Consider the following 24,708-nt stretch of genomic DNA (forward strand, 5'->3'; position numbering starts at 1 on the left):
TTGGAGTATCTTGCCTGTCCAGGAAGACCCAGGACAACGTGAATTCTCATGTGTAGAAAGCTGCAGATGTGAAAACATCCCTGGTGCTCCATGGCACCTCTGGGTGTTGGCTTAAGGGATGCCTGGACCATTTCAGTCAGCTCTGAGACACTACATTTTTCAGTCTTGGTTCCTTAAGGACTATTAACTCCAAAAAGGATGTATAGAGAGATCTTTCTCATGAAGAATTGGAAAAGTCAGGAAAGCTTTTTTGCTTGGTTGTTTGGGTTTTTTTTTTTGTTTTTTTGGTTTTGTTTGGTTTTTTCCAAGCATTTGCATCTAATGCCAAACCACAGTAATTGCATCACTTACATGGAACACCACTGTGGTTTTTCATTGGGATGCTAATCTTAATACTCATATCCATCAGAAGTGAAACAGCTTTGGCCCCATCAATAACCTGATGAGCTGTAAGTTGCTTAGAATGTAAGTAGAATTTATTTAGAGAGTAACTGCCTTGAAAGTACCCACTTTTAATAGCAATCCCATATTTATTCTGTGCCTAGCTATGACAAGGACTAGTGAGGAATAGGGCTATCTAACAGTACTTGCTAGCCAGGAACTACTACAAAAGAGACAGACCTGGATCAGCGTGGTTGGATAATTTCATCATCTTCCTGAATTCCAAGAGCAAGCCAGACAATACCCCTGAGATCCTGTCATTTCAAGCACATGGCTTCTCTTAATTCTTTCAAAACAATTCATTGGGAAGAAGGTTTTAGCCTGGTAACCTTTAAGCCCCCTTAACTGCATGAGCTTTGACTTTTCTCTTCAATTTTTAAAAAAAAAAGGATGTTAAAGTTTGCAGAAAGACAAAGGAAAAGGAAAACTAAGAAAGACTTTTAAGGTATTCATGGCCCTTTTGTTTTTCCTCTCCAGTACCACCCAAGCTGTTTTCAGGTTGGCTTATTTTTCCCCCAGCACATCAGCCTGATCCCTTTCTGAAGCTCCTCCACAATGCTGCCACCAAACCACCTCGTCTATTTGCTCAGCACTTGCTCAAAATGACCAAAACCCGAATGCACCAGACATCACATTTGCATAGCCTGAACTGGGAGAAGATTGGAAGGCTCAAGAGACTGGCTGCAAGCTAGGGTTTCCAGATCAAATCAAGACTAGGTCAGAAACAAAGAAACCTAATCATTCTACATAGCAACTGCCTGGCAGCTGATACAAAATGAATACTTAGAGTTAGGTCAGCTTTTTTAGACAGCAGATATCTGCACCATGACTCCTATTCATTACCTAGGGTTATTAACTACACAAATATAATTTTTCAGGATTTAACCAAACTCCTCATTGCATAAAGCTATTTACACCTCTTTGTGAGAAGCTCAGCATTGCACTTTTCAGTTCTGTTTTTTAAAAACTGACTTTTCTTAAAGAAGTTCACTAATAAAAACATTTTTACAATCACAGTAAAATATAATAGGAATTAAATTATGGTGCAATAATTCACACTTGACTGCACAGAGGCCATTTGGCCTTCATCTTTGTGTCTGAATGTGCTGGGTGGGAATTACTGCACTGTAATTCACATGCTGTCACATCTTATGGCTTGGCTAACACTTGAAAAAATCAGAGCTCAGAGTTGGTCACTAGAGAACAGAAATCAGTCTTGTCAGGAAATTGTTACAAATGACAGAAGCATCAGATATTTCAGGCCTGAAAGGTAACACAGCTTACCCCCCTCCTGCTGCTGTGAGAGCAAGCACATTTTCTGTTGCCACAGTACAAAAAGAAACCCACACGCACTGCTGCCATACACCATACGTGTTAAAAACCATGAAATGTTTAGGATGGGAAAGGACTAACAATCATCCAGTTCCAACCTCACTCCCATGGGCAGGAACACCTCCCACTGGACCAGGTTGCTCAGAGTCCCACCCAACCTGGATTTGAACACTTCCAAGGATGGGATGTACAGCTTCTCTGGGCAACCTGTTCCAGAGCCTCACCACCCTCACAGTGGAACGCTTTGGCTTTGTGGAACATCACAACCTTCCTGTGGCCCCTTCCCTTGGGTTTGTTCAGATCCCTCTGGATGGCATTCCATCCTTCAGGCATAGCAATGCATCACACAGCTTGGTGTCAACAGAAAACTTGCTGAGGATGCAGCGAGTTGATCCTTTTGTCTGGGCCACTGATGAAGATATTAAACAGCCCTAGTCCTGATTTGGAACCCTGGGAGAAAAAGGTCTTGTTTCCTCCCTATAGCATAAAGATTCTTTGAGCAGACACACTTACCAAAAACTGAAGAACCCCCCCATTATGAGAAAACCTGCTTAAAATCTCCCTCCTTATTTACTGTGAGTTTTAGACATGAAAGAATTGGGTCTGCACGCAGACCTTTGCATTGCGTAATGGCTTAAACAAGAATTAAATAGTGGATAGTCTTAAAAAGGTTGAATTTCACCCTCTATCAGTTTATAGATTGATTTGTCATCAGATGGGGAACTTAATACTCTCAATTTTAGTGTAATGCTGCTAATGAAAGCACTGTAGTTTATATAGAGAACAGCCACCCCCTTTTATCAGGAAAAGCCTTCCTCGATCACTTGTTCCACTATGGAAAAGGTGGCACGGCTGCAGGTAATACAAATTGCCAAGAATAGCAAACATTATAAATATTTCAAGGATGATTAATCTTTAAAACACTGAAGTTAGGCAGAAGCCTGGAAGTCAACTTGGCTATTTCACAACTAATAAAACATGTATCTTGTATTTCATTGTGACTGTATAAAGAGTATCGTAGTAAAAGGCAATTATCCACCATTCACTAGCTAACATAACACTTGTACAAGTATAAAAGAAACACAGTATGTATTTTAAGCAGTGACAGTATTTTCACCGTATTAAAATAGTAGTGAGGCGAATGTTCAGCTCACATTAAACAGCACTCTGTCACCAAAGACCAGCCTGCTAGCATCATATATTCCCCCAAGATAGATAATGCAGCTTGCTTTAACAGAATCATTGTCACCAGGCAACTACCAGTGCTGTTCAGTAATAAATATTTCCACTGTTCCCACAGAAACTGGCTCGGCATCTGGACCTGCTAATGCCTGGAGAGAGCAGCCTGACCTTGGAGTGCCATCTTTTCACAAGGATGAGGACAGCCATGCCACGGCTGTCTCCCAGAAGCATTGCAGAGATGGAGCAGAAGCTCAGAGGGCAGCAACAGGACAGCAGACGAGGCCCTCTCTCTTCCTTGCAGCTGCAATGACTTGAAAGGACTTCAAATTTCATTTCCTACTCGGCGAATGATAAATTAGCTCAGCCCCATCTCAAACTAATTCTCATATGGAGGGACAAAATGGCATCTGTCCCTAAATGCAGGAAGGTCACTTCACAGCTACACCACAAGACTGCATAAATGAATTCTTGGAGGCAACCAGATTTTTTTACGTTTACAACTGGGCCAGCAGCATCTGCAGTCCTGCCAGTTTGGTGCTGTCAAGTATCAGTATTAGGCCTTAAGCTTTGTAACAAAACCAGGCTCCAGGACTTGACAGCCTTTGTCTGAACTACAACCTATTTCAGCTTAAACCTAGCTCTAATCTCCAAAGTTATTTGAGAAACTTTGCTTGCACTTGCAACTTCCCCTGGGATCAGATAACTGTTGTCTAGTCTGTCCTAGCTGCAATGTCAGATTGGCCTGGTTTTGGCTGGGATAGAGCTCATTTTTTCTTAGTAGTTGGTACAGTGCTGTGTTTTGGATTCAGCACGAAAATACAGAATCACATTCATATACGAGGCTGGAGGGAAGTAGGCAAGCATCTGTGTGGTGCTTAGTTGCTAGCTGGGCTTAAATCATGTCACAGATGCCTATTGTTTGTCCTGTAATTTCAGCCACATTTTGGTTACATTATTGTTTAACTTGTTCTGATTTCAATTTTGCTTAGTTTTGGCCAAGTGTGTGTTTCTAACCCAAAAATCACATTGTATATCAAAGAAAATATTAAGGAATTCAAGCAATCACAGCAATGACTAACCCACCCCATGGATCATCAGGAGACAACAGTGTGCAACCCATTAATAAATACAAGGTTAAAATATATACAAAACAATCCCAAGCAGCTGCAAGACCAGGAGGAACCAAACCCCAGAACTTTGCCCAAGCAGGATCCAGGATGCTGACAGTTTGCTCTCATGTCACAAGCACAAGGCAAGAGCTAAGCAACAGAAAAAACAGGTAGGTAGTCACACCTGTTGATTTTATTGCACTTGTAACAATCTCCAACAGAAACTGGGCAATTTGGATTATTACTTAATTGGAAAAAGAAGTGGTTGTCCCTTTTTGAATTATTAAAAGAAGCAGAGTAACAACAATTAACTCATTCTTTGTTGCCCATCGTATAATTAGACACGCAGTACAATCCTTAAAAACTAATTTGCAAATAAATAATAATAAACCAATCTGATAGGATGATAAAGATCTTTCCATACAACAGGCCTTCAGCTCTCTTCCAGAGCCTAAAATAAGTTACTTGTTTGGAGACGTGCAAAATTTCACCCCACAGCGATCACTGTGCTATCCTTCCCATCCTGCTCCTAACAGCATGCAGCTCTGAATCCCTTTATTTCTATTATTATTTTTGTCCAGCAGTCTGGAAGTCTTAAATCTCAGCTCTGAGCCACACAGGAGCACGACAGCAATGTGACAGAGCAGGTGCACATCTCTCCAGGCTTGCAAACTGAGCTGCTGCCTGTCATGTCCATCTCATTGCAAGTGAACTTTTGACACATTCATTTGTGGGTGAAGAGAAATCTGCTCTGTTTGGGGTCAAGGGGAGGAAGGCTGAGGAAGAGAACAGCTGCTCATTCCAGAAAATGCCTCTTGGAAATCCACCTGCCACAGGGAAAGAGGATCCGTTTGCTCAGGTGTACGTGGGGGGAAACACAAACCAAGCAGCACTTTCCCAGGGTCCAGACCTTCAGATGCTTTGGGAAAAGCTTCCAAAGGGGGGGCAAAAAGAAGGCAGGGATGCAAAAGTCCTGTCCCCTCAGCAGAGCCCTTGCAAAGGATGAAAAAGGCTTTGCTTTTATTGTTATTGCTGATGGCTTTATTTTATTCCTTGGTATTATTTCAGTCTATCTTCTGTAATTCTCTGATTTTGTATAACAGGTTTAGTTTTAGGCAACAAATGGATTTACAGGCTTTGCTGCAGCTTAGCAGTGGGGATAGATTTTGGGGGGGCTTCTATACTGCTCCAGGTTGTGGCATAAGTTGGAAGCTATTTCCCATTCAAGTCAAGGGTAACAGTAAAGAAAGCAGTCACTACACAAATCTATTATTATCTTAAGTATTTCACATGGTTCAGTTTTCTGGTGAGCTATGATTCAAAGCAGTCTGAGCAAAACTAGACAGTGCTGTGCCTGTGCATTTTGGATACAGCAGATGAACATCATCACTGAGGAAATGCAAGGACTCACGACCTTTTCCCCTTTTATGATTTCTACAGCTTATCAACAAGATGACATTGTACCAGGGCACTATTCTGGAAGATTACCTTTCATCTTGCAGATCACTGAAGTATACACCCTTTGACTCCATACCTGTCATCACAGCCCAAGACACACAATCTACTCCAAGAAATGATACAGCTAAAGCAAAAAAAAAAACAAACCAAGCCCCGCCAAAAAAATCCCAAAACATCAAAACACCACCCCCACCTCTCCAATTTATGAGATCACTGGTCTAAGAAATCTGTCTGTAATGCAGCTACCACTATGGACGAAGAGGTTGTGTCAAGGAACTCAAAAAGGGAATGAGATGTAGCAAGGTCAGTCTGAAAAAGTAGTTCATATCATCCCCAGCAATCACTACAGTACAGGAGTCATTCCAGATCATGAAAGAGGAGCTCAAATGCTTGATTGCTGTAAAGCATAAATTCTGAATGCTTTCTGCATGCAGGGAAAAGGGATTACTAGAAGAGAAAATTTAAACAAAAACTAAAAAGCAGGGCTTAACTAGGCTTTTTTATAAGCAAGGTGAGGTTGTGGCATGTGTTTAAACAGCATGCCACAGTGCTGAGATGGAAGCTGCATCCTGGCCACTCAGAGATCAGAATAGGGAAAGCCAAATGAAGTTGTTTGGCTCAGACCAATGGTGTTCTCCCTCCCTTGTTCAAAGACAGCTATCACACTTCCACCAGCAGCTGAGCAGATAATGTGGGTGTTGGGTAGGTGGGTGATGGTCAAACTTACCACCACAGCAAACACTCTGCACATTTAGTCTGGAGAGGAGCATAAAGGGTAGAAATATTTCCAGACATAGTTCCTGCACCTCTGGCATTTGCTCATCTGTACTATAATATGACTCCAAAGATACTTGTGACATTTTCATTTACTGGGACTATCAGGCAGGACTTTCCAGCTACAGTGGCACTGAGAATCTTCAACAAAACTGCCAGAGGCATATTTAAACTAATAATTGCTTTCACTGTTAAGACTACTTAATTATAAAGATTTACAAAACATTTAGCATTTAACTTTCCTGGAGAGGATTGGAGAGCACCTTTCTGAACAGCTCTTTTTTTCCACCCTAATTGGTCAACTCAGTTTTAACACTCATTCTAATTTTCAAGTCAGTGAGGAGTCTTGCTTAAAGAACAATAGTACAGATAGCCTTTGTCCCCAAAGGTTATGTAAGACAGGTTGTGCTCTATAGACATGTTCAGCCAATCACATTTTTTCATTTTTTTCATCACCTTCTTTCCTGTAAAACTTTCCTCCAGTGTTTTACCACTGGATCAGTTGGTAAGCTCAAAAAGCCTGATGAATATTTTAAAAGCAAGGGCCCACAGCTTACATACAGGGAGTCATGTCATTTACAGACATGCTTCCACTGGCCTTTAATTAAAATGAGATCCTTGGTAGCGTTCACCTTCCATTTAAGCATCAGAAGAATCAGGCAGACAGATTTTCCAAAGTTCTGCCCTGAGCATTAAGGAACCATCACTGCTAATAGGAGCTCCTCAACCCTTCAGCACTTGTGAAACCTGGCAGCTTACTTCTGGAGCATACTCTTGGGTCTCTCATATCAAAAGAGCCTAACAGGCCTCAAAAACTTATTTCAAAGAATTGCAGGCATCACATTTCACTTAAGAGTTTCCTGGCTAATAAAAGAGATCAAATTTTTCTGCTACAGCTCTGTGTTAGATTTGCATGGCCAGGTTTTGGGGAGGGAGGGGCTGGTTACAGGGGTGGCTTCTGTGAGAAGCTGCTTGAAGCCTTCCCAATGTGTGACAGAGCCACTGCCAGCTGGCTCCAGGACAGACCCATCACTAGCCAAGGCTGAGTCCACAAGGGACTATGGTAGAGCCTCTGGGATAACATACCCAAAAAAGGGGACAAAGCTGCTGCTTTGTGAGAGAAACAGCTCTGGAGACAGGGTCAGCGAAGGAAGAGGGGCAAGAGGTGCTCCACGTGCCAGAGCTGGGATTTCCCTGCAGCCCTTGAAGGTGAAGCAGCTGTGCCCCTGCACCCTTGCTGTGGCTCTGTGGCAAGGGAAGCCCAGGCTGGAGCAGGTTTGCTGGCAGGATGACTGACCCCATGGGAGGAACCCATGCTGGAGCAGGGGAAGAATGTGAGGGCTCCTCCCTCTGAGGAGGAAGGAGCAGTAGAAACAAGATGTGATGAATTGAACACAACTCCCATTCCCTGTGCCCTGTACTGCTGCAGGTAGAGACAACTGGGAATAAGTTCACTTCAGGAAGAAGGGAGGTGGGGGGGACAGTGTTTTTACAATTTGCCTTTATTTCTTGTTACCTACTCTGATTTTTTTGGTAATAAATCCATTTTTCCCCAAGAAAAGGGAAGAAAAAGTCTGTCTAGTGTAGCAGCTAAACTCCAAAAAAGAAGCCTTTATGTGTCACCAGAGTTCTTTGTTTCAGTAGTTAAGTCATAATGTAACCTGGGAATCTCAAAGACATGAGGTGCAAGCAGGGAGATAAAACAACATCCTGTAAAAAAACCCACACCATTAGGAAAAGACAGACAAAATCTCTGCTATTTTCTCTTCTCCTCCCTTCCCCCAGGCACATTTACAGCATCTCTCACTCACCATGGGCAAACGGTGTTAAGAGCATTGTGAAGAACAGCAGCTGTGATGACCACATGACTGTGAAGGAGAGCTTGAAAGTATCCCAGCAAACAAGGGTTCAAATAAAAAAGGTGAGTGTCCTCCCGCACTTGCTTCCAACACTTCAACTGTTGCTGGCCTTCAGTTCATATCCAAAAAGGGGGAAAAAACCAAACAAAAATAATAACAAAAAAAAAATCCCACAGCCAGTATCCAGAGTCTGTGACCTACAAATGAGAAAGGAAAAAAAACCTGCAGTTAGTAAAACAGTAAGATAGATGTTTTCAATCAAGTCTTGCTGCATTTCTTTGCTGCCAGCAGCTGTAAAGGCAAATGTGTCTTCCCCACTCCCTGGCCCTTCGGATGCATGCACATTCCTACATATAACAGGAATTAAAACTTATGCCTGTGAAGAGAACCAGTTGGTGTATAACCAGTGCTCTGCCTTCTCTCTCAAAAGAGGGCCCCAGACAGCAGTTTTGAACAAAAAAGCTGAGACTTTTCCCTCCCTTTTGCATTTCTGTCGTGCCTCCGACATGGATGCTAACGGCAAGATAGCAGGCCAGGCAGTGGGATTAGTAACATAGCTCGGGAGCATTTCCACTGATGATATGCCAGAAAGCCTCTCTTTGTCTGGGGCGACCTGTATGGCTTTTAATCACCGCATCTGGACCAGGCTTTGAACCCAAGCAGAGCCCAAAGTCACCCTTATCCTGCAACCAGCTACTTTCTAGTCACTGCTAGTCGAGCCCTGCAGTTATTTATTGAGGAATTAAAAATAATGGTCTCGTCCATCCCACGCGCTCGCAGGAAAGCGCGGGGAAATCTGAATCCGCGCTTGAATAGAAACATTCGCTCATTTAAGCGGAGAACGTATTCCAGCTTTCCATCATTTTAATCTCTCCAGAAGGGGCTAGATGGCCACGGTGACTCAAACTTGGCAGGAAAAAAACAACTACACAGAGTTAAACTGCAGCAGCAGTTTGAAACTTAGCTCCCCACTGACTCTGAAATGATGAGGAAATATGAGGAATTGAAAAGTACTTTACATATCTGTTTTGAACTCCTTAGACTCTGCAGTCTTCACAGTACTGGTCTAATTAAAAATCTCTCCAAAAATCTCTGATCAACAGAAGTTATTCTTCTCTGAGCACAGAAGCTGTTTTTGCCAACTTTTGTTCTTACCCAAAACCAAGTCTGAGCCAAAAAGCTGTATGAAAAAACTGTGCTGCATGCCATTGTGATGTGGGTATATTTCTGAAATCTGGCATGACAAAGTGGCCTTTGTTTTGCTTCCTATCTTTACTGATCAACTAAATAAAACCCCATATTGTTCAGAACCAAAGTCTATAAAGAAGCTGCATTTTTTTTTAATAAATATATCTTGCACTGCCAAGATTTTATTTTCTCACTTGACTCTCCTCCCCAGTCTGTCCCTGCAATTTGTTCACTCAAATGTAGCATTTAGTTTCCATAGTTTTTTTTCTCATCTCTGTATGTGGGGTTACTAAAAATCCAAGGTCAATTTGAAGTCAAGTGGCTTCTTTATGGACATCCTTGAAATTAAAACTTTGCTCGAGCTGGGACTAATCAAAATGGTCACTGATAATATTAAAAGTCTGCTTTTCAGATAGGGAAGAGCCTCATGAATATTTTAAATTGTACATTCTAAACAGTGATCAAGTTTTCCATTTATATTTTAGTAGGCTACCAGTACACATCAAACTACAGCACTGCCGTTATTTATGCATGCTTTTTCTATGGCATCCTCTGTAAAGTTTTAAAAGTGAGAAGCTTTTTGTGCTACGAAATTTGAAAAGGCATACAGAGATGGGTGAAAGCTATCCAAGCACAGGTACACTTCCCTGAAGCAAAAGCTCAGTCAGGCAGTGAAGGAGCGAAGGTTTGTTTTCGATTTTTATTTGTTTAAACTGAATCAGTTCTGAATAATCTAAGCCTGTTAGAAAGAGATAACATTATGGTGCAGTTAAAGGGTTGGGTATAACTGAAGAAGCCACAAATTAATTAGGCTCTCTATCCCAGAGAAGGGATAATTGTCAGCAAAATACTTACACAGAGCCCTTTAAATTTTTTTATCTGTCTATACATTCCTGCATTATAGGATTCGAGGATTTTTTTTCCTATCATCTCACAGGCTGAGGCTGAATGAGCAAAGCATTCACAGACCCTCTGCAAAGTCCAAACACTAATTTTTGAGAACTAATGTCTTGGAACCACCAGAGCCACAAACAAACATTTTATCCTCCTGGAAAGCACATTATTGAGTCACAAAGCTCCTGTGCAAGAGAGACAACAGGACTAGCTCATCATTATGCACCATTTACTCCAGTTGTAAATCTGACCAAATACTCTCTGCCCTGCCATCCTTCCTGCCAGAGGAGAACACACCGGAGATGTGACCTGTCAGGTGGTGTCTGCACACCCTGGCTGGCACAACCTTGCCCTTAAACTTCTGCAAAGCCCTCAACTCAAGCTCACACACGAATATTACCAAATACACAATGTGCCTGGAGACATGCCAGCTGTGTTTAACAACACAGGGCACCACTAGATTAACCAAGTACATTGGAATGCTGCAAAATTCTGGGTGGGTTTGTATTTCATGTAATCAAATAATCACAGTCTGTTTGAGAACTGGGTATCTGCAGGGAAACAGCTACATAGGAAATGAGTGGAACAAGCCTTATTCTTAATGGTCACTCAACTCCCACAAGCAGCAGAAAGAGGCCTGCAAAACAAAATTCACTTCATCGCTGGATTACCTCCAGGTAAAGTACAGCCAAGGAGAGAAACTAGAGAAAACACTTCACTATCTGTGAACTGTAATGCAGAGTGTTACATTTATTGATGCAAGAAAGGGATACACTATCACAATGAAAAATTTAAGAGCTTGACTTAAGGGGTTTGGACTTAAACCACAAAGATGATGCAGCCTGCATTGATTTAAGAGAAAGTTCTTCTGCTCACTGACCTTTATGCCCAAAGGGCTGCCCCTGACACCTTCACAGACTGATCTGCTGCATCACCCAAACCAGAACTGCGTGCTGGCAGTTCCCAAAAATCCAGCTCAAAGTGCTACTGACAGAATAGGAGAAAGCTAAATAAAGGAAACTAAGGCCTCGTAGAGAAGACATGAGCAGTGAAGTATTCATCAAGGTGTTGCTCATAAAAGAGCATTATAGATACACTGACAATCTCAACATCTACCCAAGTCTGTTCTTCAGCAGTTGATGTCAAGCAGCACATGGAGCACTTTCTGAGCTCATCTGTCAGCAGTCTACAGGGAGGGTGAAAAAGAAAAGGAAACCAGTTCATGTGGTGAGTGAACAGATAGGCTGAATTCAAAGTAGAATTCAGAGCAGCACAAGCCAAACCTGTCAGAACTCCATTTAATCACTGCCTTCTTCCAAACACAAGCATTTGCACCTGCACAAAGCTGCTCCCTACCCTTCTCACAGGGCAAAAGCTACTCCAGGTATCCAGCATTTTCTAGGCAGCCAGGGGAGGGGAGAGAGTCTCTTACAAAGGGGCCCATGAGCAACAGCCAGATAAGAATGCTGGGGTTTTCTTATCCAGTTTTACTTGCAGCAATTTCCTCCCCACCCCTGAAAATGTGCAGAGCAAAACTAGCTTAAAAAACTCAAGAGTACAAGGATTGCTTTATATTTCTCTATAGAAAAGATTCCAGCACTTATTCTCCTCCTCTGGCAAAAGTCATCTACTAAGTAGGAAATAAGTTTGATGTTTCAAACAAATATCGTTTAAATTCACTATTTACCAGGGGAAATTTTGGAAGTAATTAAGTTCCTTGAAGCTGATGGTCCAAGCTGGAACCATGGGTCTAATTCCCCCTTCTCAGCATCTGCTACTTGAGATTATTTCGGGCAACATATTCAGAATTTTGTTAAGAGAGGGAAGAGAAATAACTCAGCAAGAAAAAAAATAAAACATGCAATATCTGCAAAATTAAATTAACTGCAATTTAATGTTAGAAAATTTCCATAAGTAAGAGAATGAGCTCTATTTCCACTCCCATTATGAACGGCTAAACAAAAAAATTTCTTCAATACATTTGGCTCTAAGTTGTTTGCAAAACACTTGTTTTGTTTTGTTTATTTTTTGCAACATTGCTAAAAAGGAAAGGTTCTGCTCCTCCAGTCTCTTTCCACCTTTATCCTATTTCAATTCATTTTCCCTGTCAGGCACCCAGGATGCGTCTCCCTGGTCACTTTATGGCGGCAGCAACACAGCCTGCTATGTGAAAGGTTACACAGACATTACCAACTGTGTAACACAGGGGGCGCAGGGCAGGAGCAAGCTGCACTCCTGGCACTTACACACACACTTTCACTCATAGCCACTCACTGAAATTACTGCTACATGGTACTGATGGACAGATTTTTCTGTGTGCATTTTTAAGAAGTCAGGAACACGTTTCTGAGACAAACTGAATTGTCTGTAAATGTTTATCTCTGTCTGCATTCAGCCCAGGAGAATGTTCATCCTATACCACAAATACTTATGAAGTCAGGGCTCTCACTGAGTTCAAAAAAAACCACTTTTGTTTCTCAAAATAATTAGAGTTGTCTACAGCTTTTAGCTCTTCACTTTCAGGTTTGCCAGATCTGAGGAAGCACTGCGAGAGAGCCAGGGAGCCTTCTTAGGGTGACAGGACACACCAGCTTGTGGTTCAAACTGCTCACATCTACATGTTCTCTTTCTGTACTGCATGTACCTGCTTCTGCTCTCACACCTCTGCTGAGGCTGTGGACCCTGAAGGAAATGACTCAACCCTCTCACCCAGTATGTGCAAAATGACATGGTATTTCTAAGTCACTTCTTCCAAGAAAGATTTAAAATGAGCACTCGCACCTCTATTGCACTGAACTGCCATTCCTGTACATTAATATTCATTTCATCCATCTTGTTTGAGAACCCAAGACCATTCTGCTTGTTATTTTCTCCCTTACACCTGATGTAGTACTCTGGAAAGTAATTTTTAAAACCTTAAAAACATGCAACAATGACAACAAGGTCTAATAAGTTTGTGTTTATCCTGGATTCTCGGGTATCACTGCAGTGCTACTTACACTTCCCTGAGGAGAGAGGCCAGGGCAGCAAGGAGCCACTCTCAGCTCAAACCAGGCTCATCAACCACCTGTTTAGGCTATAATTCAAAGTGACAAAGAGCTCTTTAGATGTTCTGCGGGATTTGCTGCAAAATAACTCTCAAGTGTTAACTGAGTTAATTCATTTCAGATTAATCAAGCCTTTGATGAAAGCACACCCAAACACAGACCAGCTGAATATAGTAGGTCTTGGGGATTTTTTCCTGTATAGGTGAAATAGAGGCTTTTGTGCTGTTCCAGAGGTCAAAAGGGGAACTTGAGCTATCAGCTGCTTTTTGGTTTTCCCATTCAATCCAGAATCAAAGCAATTTCAGCAGAAAATTATAATTATACTAACAGTGAAGCCATTCAGACATCTTGTGACTACACATGGAAGGATGGGGGGAAGTAACAGAGAGAGAAAAGTTAAGAGTCTTGAAAATATGGTCTAGAAGCTTAGAAAGAATGTACTGAATTGTACATCTGAATATCACAGCTACTGAATGTTCCAGACTTTCTTTAAGTGCCTGCTGGTTATCCTTGGCAATATAATTCATCACAGATTTAAGAGGAAAGTATACCATTCACAAGGTCTCTGTGTGTGTGCAAATATATGATAACACATGCAAAATTTCAAAAGGTGCAGAGTATCATGTGAGGATGTGGTAAAATATGCAAATGTTTGTATTGCATTACCACCCCAGATCAACGGGCTTTCTGAAAACTGATTACAAAAAACTTGGTACTCTCGCTGGTTAAGCACCACCTGCTAAAGCAGATCACAGCTGGCAAGAAGCATGTCAGTCCCTTCACTCCAAATCCATCAGGGCAAAAAAAAAAAAACCCTGTAAGTATTGGGAAAAGCTATGCAGCTCTTCACACAAGCTGCACAGCACCTTCAACTTCTGACCACCTGGAACAGTCCGATGTCATCACTGTACTCAGCAATCATTGCAACAATCCTCTGGAAAATTTCAGGGAGGTGTTAAGATCTTTCTCAGAAATTTATTATACCTACATAATACACCCATCTTCCTCAAATGTTTTAGTTGATAGCACATCTTTACAGAGGGAAAATAATGCATAAGCAAGCACTGTTCACAGTATTGCCAACAGTTATGATTTCATTGCAAAACTCAATATGTGGCAGCTCCTTGCAATAATAAAAATTTCAGCTTTCTTTTCAAGTAAATTTCTCCTTGCACAGAGAAGCTTAAAAAAGGATCCAAATACAGCTCAGAGGCTCAGTAAACCAGTGGTAAATAAACATAATTCAACATATTTGATTTGAAATTTGCATGACTTTTAATCAAATCTCGGGTTTTTTGTGGTTTTTTTTTTTCCTGCGAATGTTAGAGGATGTTGAAAGTCTGGGTCTGACAATACTCTCACAATGCTTATTTGCATTCCATAGAGCCTTCGGCAATTCTTCTGTGACAAATAAAACACGTGTGGTGCGTGCACTGAAAATGCAAACTTATCACCAGGGTCAGCATAATTTTAATTTCCCTTTGCTACCATAAACTCAGCTTATGTTTTGAGGCATCACCTCTCCCACACATCCTGGCCACATTTCTTCAAGAGCCTTACTATGACTGTAATTGTGATGGCACAGATCCTGCACAGGGTCTTGCTTTAACGTGAGGAAGCAACAGCCTCCAAGGAGAAAATTAGCCAACTGAAGGGACAGAAAATTCCATGAGAGTTCAAAGAGGGGAAGCGAAGTCGGATATTGGGACCAGAGAAGGACTACTCCTAAATGCCTCTAGATGCAGCCTTTAAAATACTTTTCAATATTCATATATCCCTCCCTATCTCTCCCTTCCTGCTGTCTGCTTCATACCACCTTTAATTTTCTTCCTTTCCTCTTTCTGGCAGGAAAGGACCTCTTTAACTTGCATTGCTCCAGACTGACGAGCAGCTGCAGATATACAGAGAGAAAGTTTAGTGACATTTACCTGCACTACATGGATAGGATTTTTTGCTGAGGTGTGCAGGGAGAATCCATTTCTCTTTTGCCTGAATCCATCAGGAGGCAGCCCAGAGCTCATATTAGTGGCCTCCTTCCCTCTATGCATCAGCCAGGACAGCTGTTTGCTCCCCCAAAAGTGGCAATATGTCAGACAAGTTTCTTACTTACAAAGATGACAGTGGACCACTTTTTGTGAGCCCTGCAATTCAGAAAAGGAGGAAAGGGCTAACTTGTGCCCACCCTGCGGCACTCTCCTTCACAGCCCAGTTGGCCCCACAGTTCTTTGGCTACCAGGGTTAAAGAGCACAGTTAAAAGACATCAACAGCCACAGAGAACTGAGCAATGCTGAGCTGAAGCACAAAGCCTTGCCCCCTCTCTGTGATGGCTTGTTTCATGGGACCTGACAGATAGCAACACATGAACCAAAAATATCAGGATCTTGACTGCATTCCTCATAGGAAGCAATACTTTTGACACTGCTGGGTTTCCTCAGCCTCTGACTTGCTCCAGCTCCACTCGCTACTTGCAAATAGGACTATATGCAAGAATAACACAGGGAAAAAGTACCACTTGATTGAGGAATTGCAATGAAAACAGCCAGAAAACAGTAATCTATTTCCTACGTGTAAAATGTGCACCCACCACATTTTTTATCCTGCTCGTGCTTAGTATTCTCTTCTCAAATGGATGGTAGCAGATATGACTTGTTTTACTCTAAGAAATGGTAAATTTCCTTCACTTTTTGTGCTGATTAGGAAGTTAACAGGCAGTATAAGGAGGGATAATAACTTTTCCCATTGAAAATGTACTGCTCTTGAAAGACACCAACAACAACCTTACACACAACACTGTGCATACATGCACAACATCAAGAGGAACACAAATCACTAGTAAATGAGATTAATGGCAAAAGCCAGGTGAATAACACATTTTTAAAGGAGAGTTATCTAGGAAAAAGATAAGTTTAATTGTCTTTCAGATCTGTTATGATGTAATAAATGTCTATTAATGTTTAGCAGCAAATTGGCTTTTAATGATCATTGCTATTTTTAGCTGGTGGGTGACACGTAGTTTAAATATAAACCAGATTTATGTTTTGCGTACCAGGATGACTTTCTCAGATGACTCTCCTTGATTTAACCTCTTCACACCTCACAAGACATTTAATATAATTTTATTTCTAATAGACTGTGAACCAATAGGATTCTATTTGCTACTACTGATGTTTTCAATGAGAAATAAAATCAATGAGGTTTATGCTGAAGATAAGTGTAAGTGATTAGTTAAGTGTAAGTGGCTTGGAAAATATTAGGAGGGCTACATTATTCAAGCAAATAATGCAAATTAAAAAAGACTCTGGATTGAAGTAAAATCTATGAAAAACTCCTGACCTTGCTGTGTTGGAAAAAAATCTTAGCTAGAATTTGTTCTTTTGGGACTACCTCAAAAATAAGCATTAGTAGGTGAGAAATTCTGTCACATTTTTCAACACAAAGCAGTCAACCTTAAACATCCATACCTACAAAGAAAAAAAAAAAAAAAAGAAAAAAAATCTTCTTTTTAGACCTAGAGACAAAGAGCAGCCCAGTGGGTTGCTAGGAGAAAAATAAACAGCACTTGGTGTCGTATAAAAAGAGCGGGCAAGCGAAGCAAAGCCCTGCATACACTGCCTGGGAAAGTGAGGCAGGAACACAGAAGCAGCATTCTGCACCACTTTAAAAAAAAAAAAAAAAGGAAAAGATATGCATACAGAAGAATAAAGGTTGCCTCTGAATTTCTAGGTGTGGTATTCTCAAGTGAGTTGCATACACAGAAACAATAGCAAAAGCAATAGGGCAAATTAGCGAACAAAAAGTATTTATAGTTCCCTAAAGCAAATGTCTGTGTACTAATAACCAATAACCTGGTTTTCCACATTTTACTATGTTAATGAATTCTGTTGCACATTAATCAAGAGTCAAACCTCTTTGATCTTTGGAGGGGGAAATAAAAAGAAAGAGATTTAATTACTGCACTCATTTTCTGCACAGATACTTTTGTTGTTACTTATATTCTACTACCAGAGGTCACCATCTCACCCAAAGCCTAGTTATGAAAGGTCTTGGGCATTCTCACAGTAAAAAACAGCTTTCTTCCTCCTTACCCCTTCCTCCCTCATGTTCTCCAAACAACAAAGAATGGCATGAAAACACTCTTTTGCAGAGAACAGAGCTGTAGAGAGAGAGGGGCTGGGGATTTCTATGTGTGCCCTCCAACTCTGAAATCAAGCTTCAGCCAGTTAGTGGACCATTTCCAGCCAACTTTGAAAACTAGTCATAAATACTCAACATCTCTTTAACCCCTGCAGAAGCAGCCCTTCGGAACTGCACCCATTCCACCCCCTGAGGAAAATACCCCTCAAATACAAGCTGAAAGACTGACGCGTTTCTCTGATCTTCTTCCTAATGAAGAGCATCGCATCACTACACACAACAGTGACTTCAAAACTGAAAGGGCCACTGCATTACAGCTGAGAGTCAACACTTCTCCTGGTACTACAAAGAAAACATTTCATATGAGAAGCTCTGCATGGATAAAATATTTATATAATACAGATCACACACACTCTCTTCCCTTCTGAAGCGAAACAAAGGCCAGATATTTCCAGCTGAAACTACAAGAGGGATCTTAACTAAACAGAACATTTAAACCTGAATGGAATTTCACCAGGAGCTTCCAGCTGAAGCCTCCGCTCTCACATCCCAACTTGGCAGCATCGCAATATATATATGGCAACCAGCTCTTCTCCAAAGTGACTAGCACCTTAACTCTTGTAAAAAGTATTTTTAAAAGCCAAATACTTGCTTTTTGCAAAAGAAACACAAGTTTTGCAGAAGAAAATCTTACTCCAGTAAGCATGTGTGCTTTTTTTAATGGGTACTATCAAGTTTTTAAACAGTAAAATACTTGGATGAGTGAAAGGCTAAAATTAATTAATTCCTTGAGTGCTTTCTAGCAGAAATTAATTGTGAGGACAATCAGGACAAACGTGCTTTTTAAGAGAATTGTCTTGGGCGCTGAGTAAGGACTATGAGACACTTGTCCTCTTTTCACGCCTCATAGCTGAGGATCAGTAGCAACCACCTGAAGAGAAAATGCACCTCTTGTGAAATTTGCCAGTATAACACGGGCCTGCTTCTGTAAGCCTCAAACATATTTCTTAATGACCTATTACATAGTAACACCCACTGAGAGGGCCACCAGAAAACTGAACGCAGGCTTTACTACAGAAAGCTATCTTAAATCCCAGAAAATGATGCAGTCATGTAAAGAATAGGAAGGGGGAAACCCCAAATTAAACCCAGAAAATTCTTCAATGCCTTTTCTCCCCAGTTGAACTTGGGAGTCCTACTTGACTCCCTCTGAAATCATGGAATTGCAACTTCTCTTTTAGCTAAACTACTGCAGGACAAGAGTGACTGCATTCAATAACAATGCTCTCATTGGTAGCTTGTCCAACTGAAGCAACAATCTTCCATAACATTTTACATTTTAAAGTATGCATTGAATTTAGAATAATCAAGAAAGGATTCTAAACATTTAACTCAGTCACAGCTATCTGGCAAAATCAAATACCATCTAATACAGTCAGACTGGTTGTGCCACTAGAAACTCTGCAATGAACTCAATTATTCAGCTTCCATTATTTATAAGGGAACAGCGAATAACCTCATTTCCCTGTATCTGAGTATAACAGCTGTAAAATTTCCAGTAACACCTTTATTTGTGGTATCAAAGTCCACTTCTGATTTAGCTCTTAATGCCGTGCTTCCACCTAGATAAAAAGTGAGCTGTCTCAGTAGTCGAGGAGTAACACTTAATTGCAGGAGTCATATTCAATTCCAAAGAAGAAATTAAGCACCTCTGGCAACTAGAAGGCAAGATAATTAATCTGGTGTATGGGCCTGTCTCTTGTGATATTTTGCTGGGGACTCTGTAAACACCAAAATGTAGCTATGCTTGATAGACAACATGAATCTGGGGGGGGAAGAGGGAGAATTTTGGTAACTCCTGAAATGTTCCCTGTTAAAGAAAGACCCCATTCCTCATTCCTCTGCAGAAGAAGGTTTCAAAAGCACTGCTGCTCTAATGCCAGCTCATCTGAGGTCACTGGCAAAGTCCTGCTGATTGCTGAAGGAAGATGTACAATCAAGAGAGAGCTTTTGAAGACATCACCCTAAGCCTAGTAAGCAGCAAGTAAAACCTTTGTTATTTAAGGTCATAGCTGGAAGTGAAACTGCAATAAAGTACTTCATTTGATTATCTGAAAGGCAATTCACTGTAAACAACAAACAACTTTTTACTACATCTTTACTTTGACTTATTTTACTGTAAGTGGACTAAGCACTGTAGTTTATAAAACAAGGGGATAATGACAGAGAGACATCAACCCTAAATATTTTGCTAAAGAAATCACTCTTCTGTTCATTTTGTTCTCCCTATAAGGGAGATTCACAAGGCTAAAGCAGAAACACTAGGATTCAAAAGTAACCAAAATTGGCAAATTGTGCAGAAAGATAGATAGCGTCATTGTTTAGTACTTGGCATCAGTGCGGATCTGAGCAAGCAAGAACACAGATTGCCTGTGATGGGAAAATCTATCAAAAGTAAAAGAGCCAACTGATGGCTAAAATTCTAACATTAAGGTCCTTTCATTCACTGCTTACCTTTCATTTACATTTTCATTTCCAAAGCAAAGGGATCCCAAAGAGGCAGTGCCCAAATTGAAAGAGAACTGTATTTCAGCTAAGAGAGAGATCAAGACCTCCTTATCAAGATCCAAACTTACCATCAAGGAAAAAGCTCAATAGTTCATTTTCCCCAAAATAACATTTTTCCATTTGAGCTTTGCCTGTACTGGTTACAGCAATATGGAGAGAAGACTCAAATTTGTTTTCTGAGAGCAAGGAGGGGTAGATTGCTCCCTGACATGAGTGTCCCTTCTGACCACACAATCCAACAGTGCCTTTGCCCAAAGCTCACTTGCAGTGCAAACACAGCCAGTACAGCTCATACACAATCCCAGAGACCCAGGGCCCAGCCAGGCCTGTCTCATTATGGAAGAAAACATAAATAGCATCCTAAATTGGATGCGATCACCAGGAACAATTTAGCAGCAAATGCTTCAAAATCTGCATGTGAAAAGCCAAAGCACTGCATGCCAGATTTCAGGCTGTAGATAGCCTTAGGGTGAGAGAGCAGGCCAGTCCAAACGGGAAGGTTTGCTATTGGAAATTTATCAGAGTTCATGCATTATTTCTTCCTCCTGCATTGGGAATTAAACCCACTGATTGGGGCTCAGATTGGCAGAGTGAAGGGGGGACAGCACCTTGTCACAGCTAGAGGGAGAAAGCAATGTTTGGCAGAGAGCTCCACTCATGTCAGAGGTTGACATCCTCTTCATCCATGAGGGGCTTGTCGAGTGCCACAGTCACATATTGACAGCCAGAAACAAAAATGTTTCCCTTTTCATGTTAATCAGGTTGGGAAACCTCCAAGAGTTTTTCCCCCTCTTCTACCTTGTTTTTAAAAAACTCCAATATTGAGAATAACACAGTCCACTCCCAACACAAAAAAATCAGGTGGTTCTACAAGCCTGAGTCTTTACAAGACCCATCACAAGAGGAAGGAGTTAATCACTCAGGCACAAGGAATCATGCTGGGTTATCCAGCAGCAGAACTGAATTTCCCTCTGAGGCACCAGAAGTCTCGGGCTCACATGACTGGGTATGCCAGGACTTCTCAACCAACCTGCACATATCAGGGAAATCCTGACAAAGTTACGTTTATCTCCTCCTTGAGAATTAAAATTATGTAAGTTCTCCCTTCAGAACACAAAAGACAGAGATTTACTCTTACCCAAGCATTTCTGATCCAAATGACTTTTTCTGAATTTTACATTTTCCTAAAAATAATTATCAATTTCAATATTTTATAAAAATTAGGTTTTCCTATTACCAGGTTAGAAATTACTTTTTCTGATAATGTTTCAATCCATGGCACTTCATTTTAAGAAACTAAGGTGCTAAGGTGCTCTTAACAGAAGATTTCAGTTGTGTGGAAACATCCTGGCTGATACATGATTTTGATTAAGAAAGCCAATTTGCTGGAGAAAATAGTATCCCCGGATTTTTTTTTTCCCTCTCCTCAAAATTGCCAATAACTTAAAGCAATTTTCCCTGTACTCAGAGAAGATATGCGCAATGCGATGACTCAGATCACTGTTGCATAAAATGGTCAGACCACTGGACAGAGTTCTATGAGCTGAGAGAACCAGGAGGAACCACCATGCTGCTGAAAATGAGGGCTGGAAAGCTCTCCATGTCCCTGATTCCCCCACCATTTCTGCTGTGCTCCCCTCAGAAAGAGGGCAAGTGCCTTCTTCCTCATCCTCCTCCAGTGCAAAATCCACACACATTTTCAGGTCACCTTTTTCCTGCCACCAAATGTACTTCAGCCTGCATATGCTCCACCTTTCAAATACCTAGAGCCTCCACCCCACAGGGCTGAGCCCCAAACCCACTGACTTTTCCCTCAGAAGCACTGCTGTGAGTTCAAGCCTTTCATTACTGTAAGGCAAGACTGAGAGGAACTAAAAGGTGGGGAATAGCTGAGGGCACAGACGTCCCTAGAATTCCCATCATAATTAATTCAAAGTTAGCCACAATTAAACCAGAACAGCTAAGTCAGACAGTGGGGCTGCTCCCTGGTGGCAAACTCACAGGTACCAGCAGTAAGGATGAATGCAACATCCTCTTTGGTCTTCCCCACCAACTTCAGCATTCCTTGTGCAAAAAGGCACCAGGGAAGAGAATCGAGGGAGTGGAGCATGTTCCAGCACTGCCATCGTGCAGTGCCACACAATTAGCTCAAGCCCTGTTCTCTGCAAGGTTCTCTTGGGTTTCAGCTCCCCCTACATCCTTGAGTTTCCTACCTGCCATGAAATACGTTCGCCACCATTTCGCTTTCAGACAAGTGAGGTGCCAGACTGGAGTGTTCTTTCACTGATCTTGCTCTGACCTATTCTGGGCCTTGCTATTCTCATCCACAAATGACTGGAACTAGAGAGGAGAGGCAGAGCCTTCCCTACTACAACACATGGCACCCCTGGCCAAGCAAACACTATAGCTAAAAAGTTCATGTTAGAAATAATTGGGAGTAAAGCTCAGGGCTGTCTTTCAAAAATAGAAAAAAAAAGTGAATCCTGAAATGGTTAGCATAGTACTTTGGATCCACAGGACTTCCTTGTGCCTCCCTCTCCCACAGCATTTATGCTACCTTTCCTTGCAAAAACAGCCAGCACCTTTGATTCTTTTTTGACTACTAATCTTCCAGTGAGCAGCAGGCTTTTATCCAGTTTAAGAGAAAATGTCAGTCAGGCTGGTTCACCCTACCTAATGAAATCATTGTCACGTCCACAGTTTCAGAGAATACCTGCAGACCACACTTAAGACTAAACCAGGACTTAGCAGTCCCCATAGCCCTTCAGTGCCTCTACATTTTCTCACTGTAATTTAAAACAGCAAAGTTCTTGTGAAATGGAGCAAGCTCCAACCCTTAAAACACATTCCTTTATCTTCTTAACCGCCGAGTGTCTGAAAAGGTTTTCCCCATATTAAGCAAAGGGACAAAGAGGAATGCTCAGGAACACCACCACATGGCTATCCGAGGCAGGACAGAAACAGTTGTAGGGATAAGCAGCAAAGCCAGAGCTCATCTTCACAAAGCCAGTAATTGTGTCTGTAAGGCCAGCAATTTCAAAGGCAGCCTGCATGAAAATCACTATGAAATGAAAACATCAAACTCGTGTCTCTGTGGTGTAAAGTAAAGCTATGCTGCATCCACAGTGAGAAAATTAAATCAATACTGTTCAGGGGCAATATTGGGAAGCCACTAACCAAAGGAGCAGCAATGTGAACCTATTGATTGTGTACAGCTACACTTTGATGCTTCTTTCTTCACCTTCTGAAACATTTCCATCACCTTGCATTATGTAAAACTGGATACTGTAACTCCTAATTAATATTTCCCAAAAACCTGAAGTCAAAATCAGACAATTACAAGGACCCTTGGTAGCATTAAACATTTATCAAAACACATTAAGAGCAAAAATTTATTTTTAAATTATTCTGCTTTCTTTAAATTATCAGGCTGAACACTTAGCTAGAACAACCTCAGGCAACTCAGTAAGACTACCTGGATGGGCTTGTGACATGCACTGCCTGCCTGAAAGCTGCTCCTGCTGAGCACACAGGAGTGCAGACAAAGCACGCTGCTAAGTGGGGACAAAAGTAGGCAAAATTAATGCCTGGGCTTATTTTATTGTGCATCCAGAGATGGATAAGCTTGTCAGCCACTGGAGACTTGCATGTCCCTGTCTTCCTTCCCAGCCAGGTGAAAGGCTTCTGGGGACATATTTACCTTCCTCTCCCTCCCCCATTGCTCCCCTGGTCTCAGGGTGAAAACCAGGGCAGGATTAGAAAAGAACTGGAGGATAAACACATCGGTAAAACAATAAATACCAGCTAGACAGCTTGGAGGGTCAGGAGATGTTTAGGAAGATTACAAGTTCAAAGACCACAGCAGCAGCAAGTACTGACAGATAAAATGCACTGCTCCTTCTGAAAAGTATATGCAAGTTGCACACTCATATATGTTGTGCATAGATACAGTTTTTCATACAAAACTTTAATTTTTAACCTTTTTAAATGAATTTTTTCCAGAAGTCCTGGAACATGAAAGCACCTTACCACTACTTTCCTATGGCAGAGTGCATCCCCACAGGGTGCTGATGAGGAGACCTGGTGTCAGAGGCCTCCAAAGGGATTTCCTTAGCAAGTCAGAGATTCAGGGATATTGGCAGAAGCAGTGGGAATAGCAAGCCCTGTGTGGTCACTGTGACCACTGCCTGGTCTTGCTCCCTCCCCTCCTGGTGGAGAGCAGTAGCACCTCTGGACACCAGGACCTTCTCTTTGGGGCTGCACACCATCCCCACATGGTGTGGGACCCTCCAACCACCAGGGTCCCTTGCCCCTGCGGCCACTCCTGACCCCAGGGCTTCCCTCTGATGACCCTCAAGGATCCACTCTCCTCCCCACAATGAGCACATGGTGCTCAGCCTCCATGGTGACCCCAGTGCTGAGGCTCTCATAGACCCAGCAGAGCAGACACAGGTCCCTCACACTGCTTTCAGACCCCAGTCCAGGGCCTATTACCTTGACCAAGAGGCCATTAAATTGCTAACACAGCTTTTGGGCCAGGCAGACAGGAATAATGGTTTGCAGAAGATTCTTTATCTGAGATTGAATGCCTTGAAGCCATCACAGAGCCCCCAAGTGCCCCAGCTGGCAAAAAGTGTGGGGAGAACAGGGCTGCTATCCTTGAGCAAGTGAAGGGGACAGACTGCATTTAAATAGTCAAGCAGCACCTACAGAGGTACTCT

At 41.8% G+C, this 24,708-nt stretch overlaps 1 protein-coding gene across 14 annotated transcripts in view; it reads right to left on the reverse strand.

The window, feature by feature from the left end:
• Nucleotides 1-24,708, reverse strand: part of ADGRL3 (adhesion G protein-coupled receptor L3) — a 489,715-nt gene that overhangs the window by 306,905 nt on the left and 158,102 nt on the right. For all 14 annotated transcript variants that reach the window (XM_030948024.1, XM_030948015.1, XM_030948022.1 and 11 more), the window contains one exon: nt 8,108-8,352. In XM_030948024.1, coding sequence (XP_030803884.1) covers nt 8,108-8,162 — 55 coding nt within the window. In that variant the 5' untranslated portion in view covers nt 8,163-8,352. The remainder of the gene's footprint in view (nt 1-8,107; nt 8,353-24,708) is intronic.

The sequence above is a fragment of the Camarhynchus parvulus genome, chromosome 4 (assembly GCF_901933205.1).
Source record: "Camarhynchus parvulus chromosome 4, STF_HiC, whole genome shotgun sequence".
NCBI classification, from domain to species: Eukaryota; Metazoa; Chordata; class Aves; order Passeriformes; family Thraupidae; genus Camarhynchus; species Camarhynchus parvulus.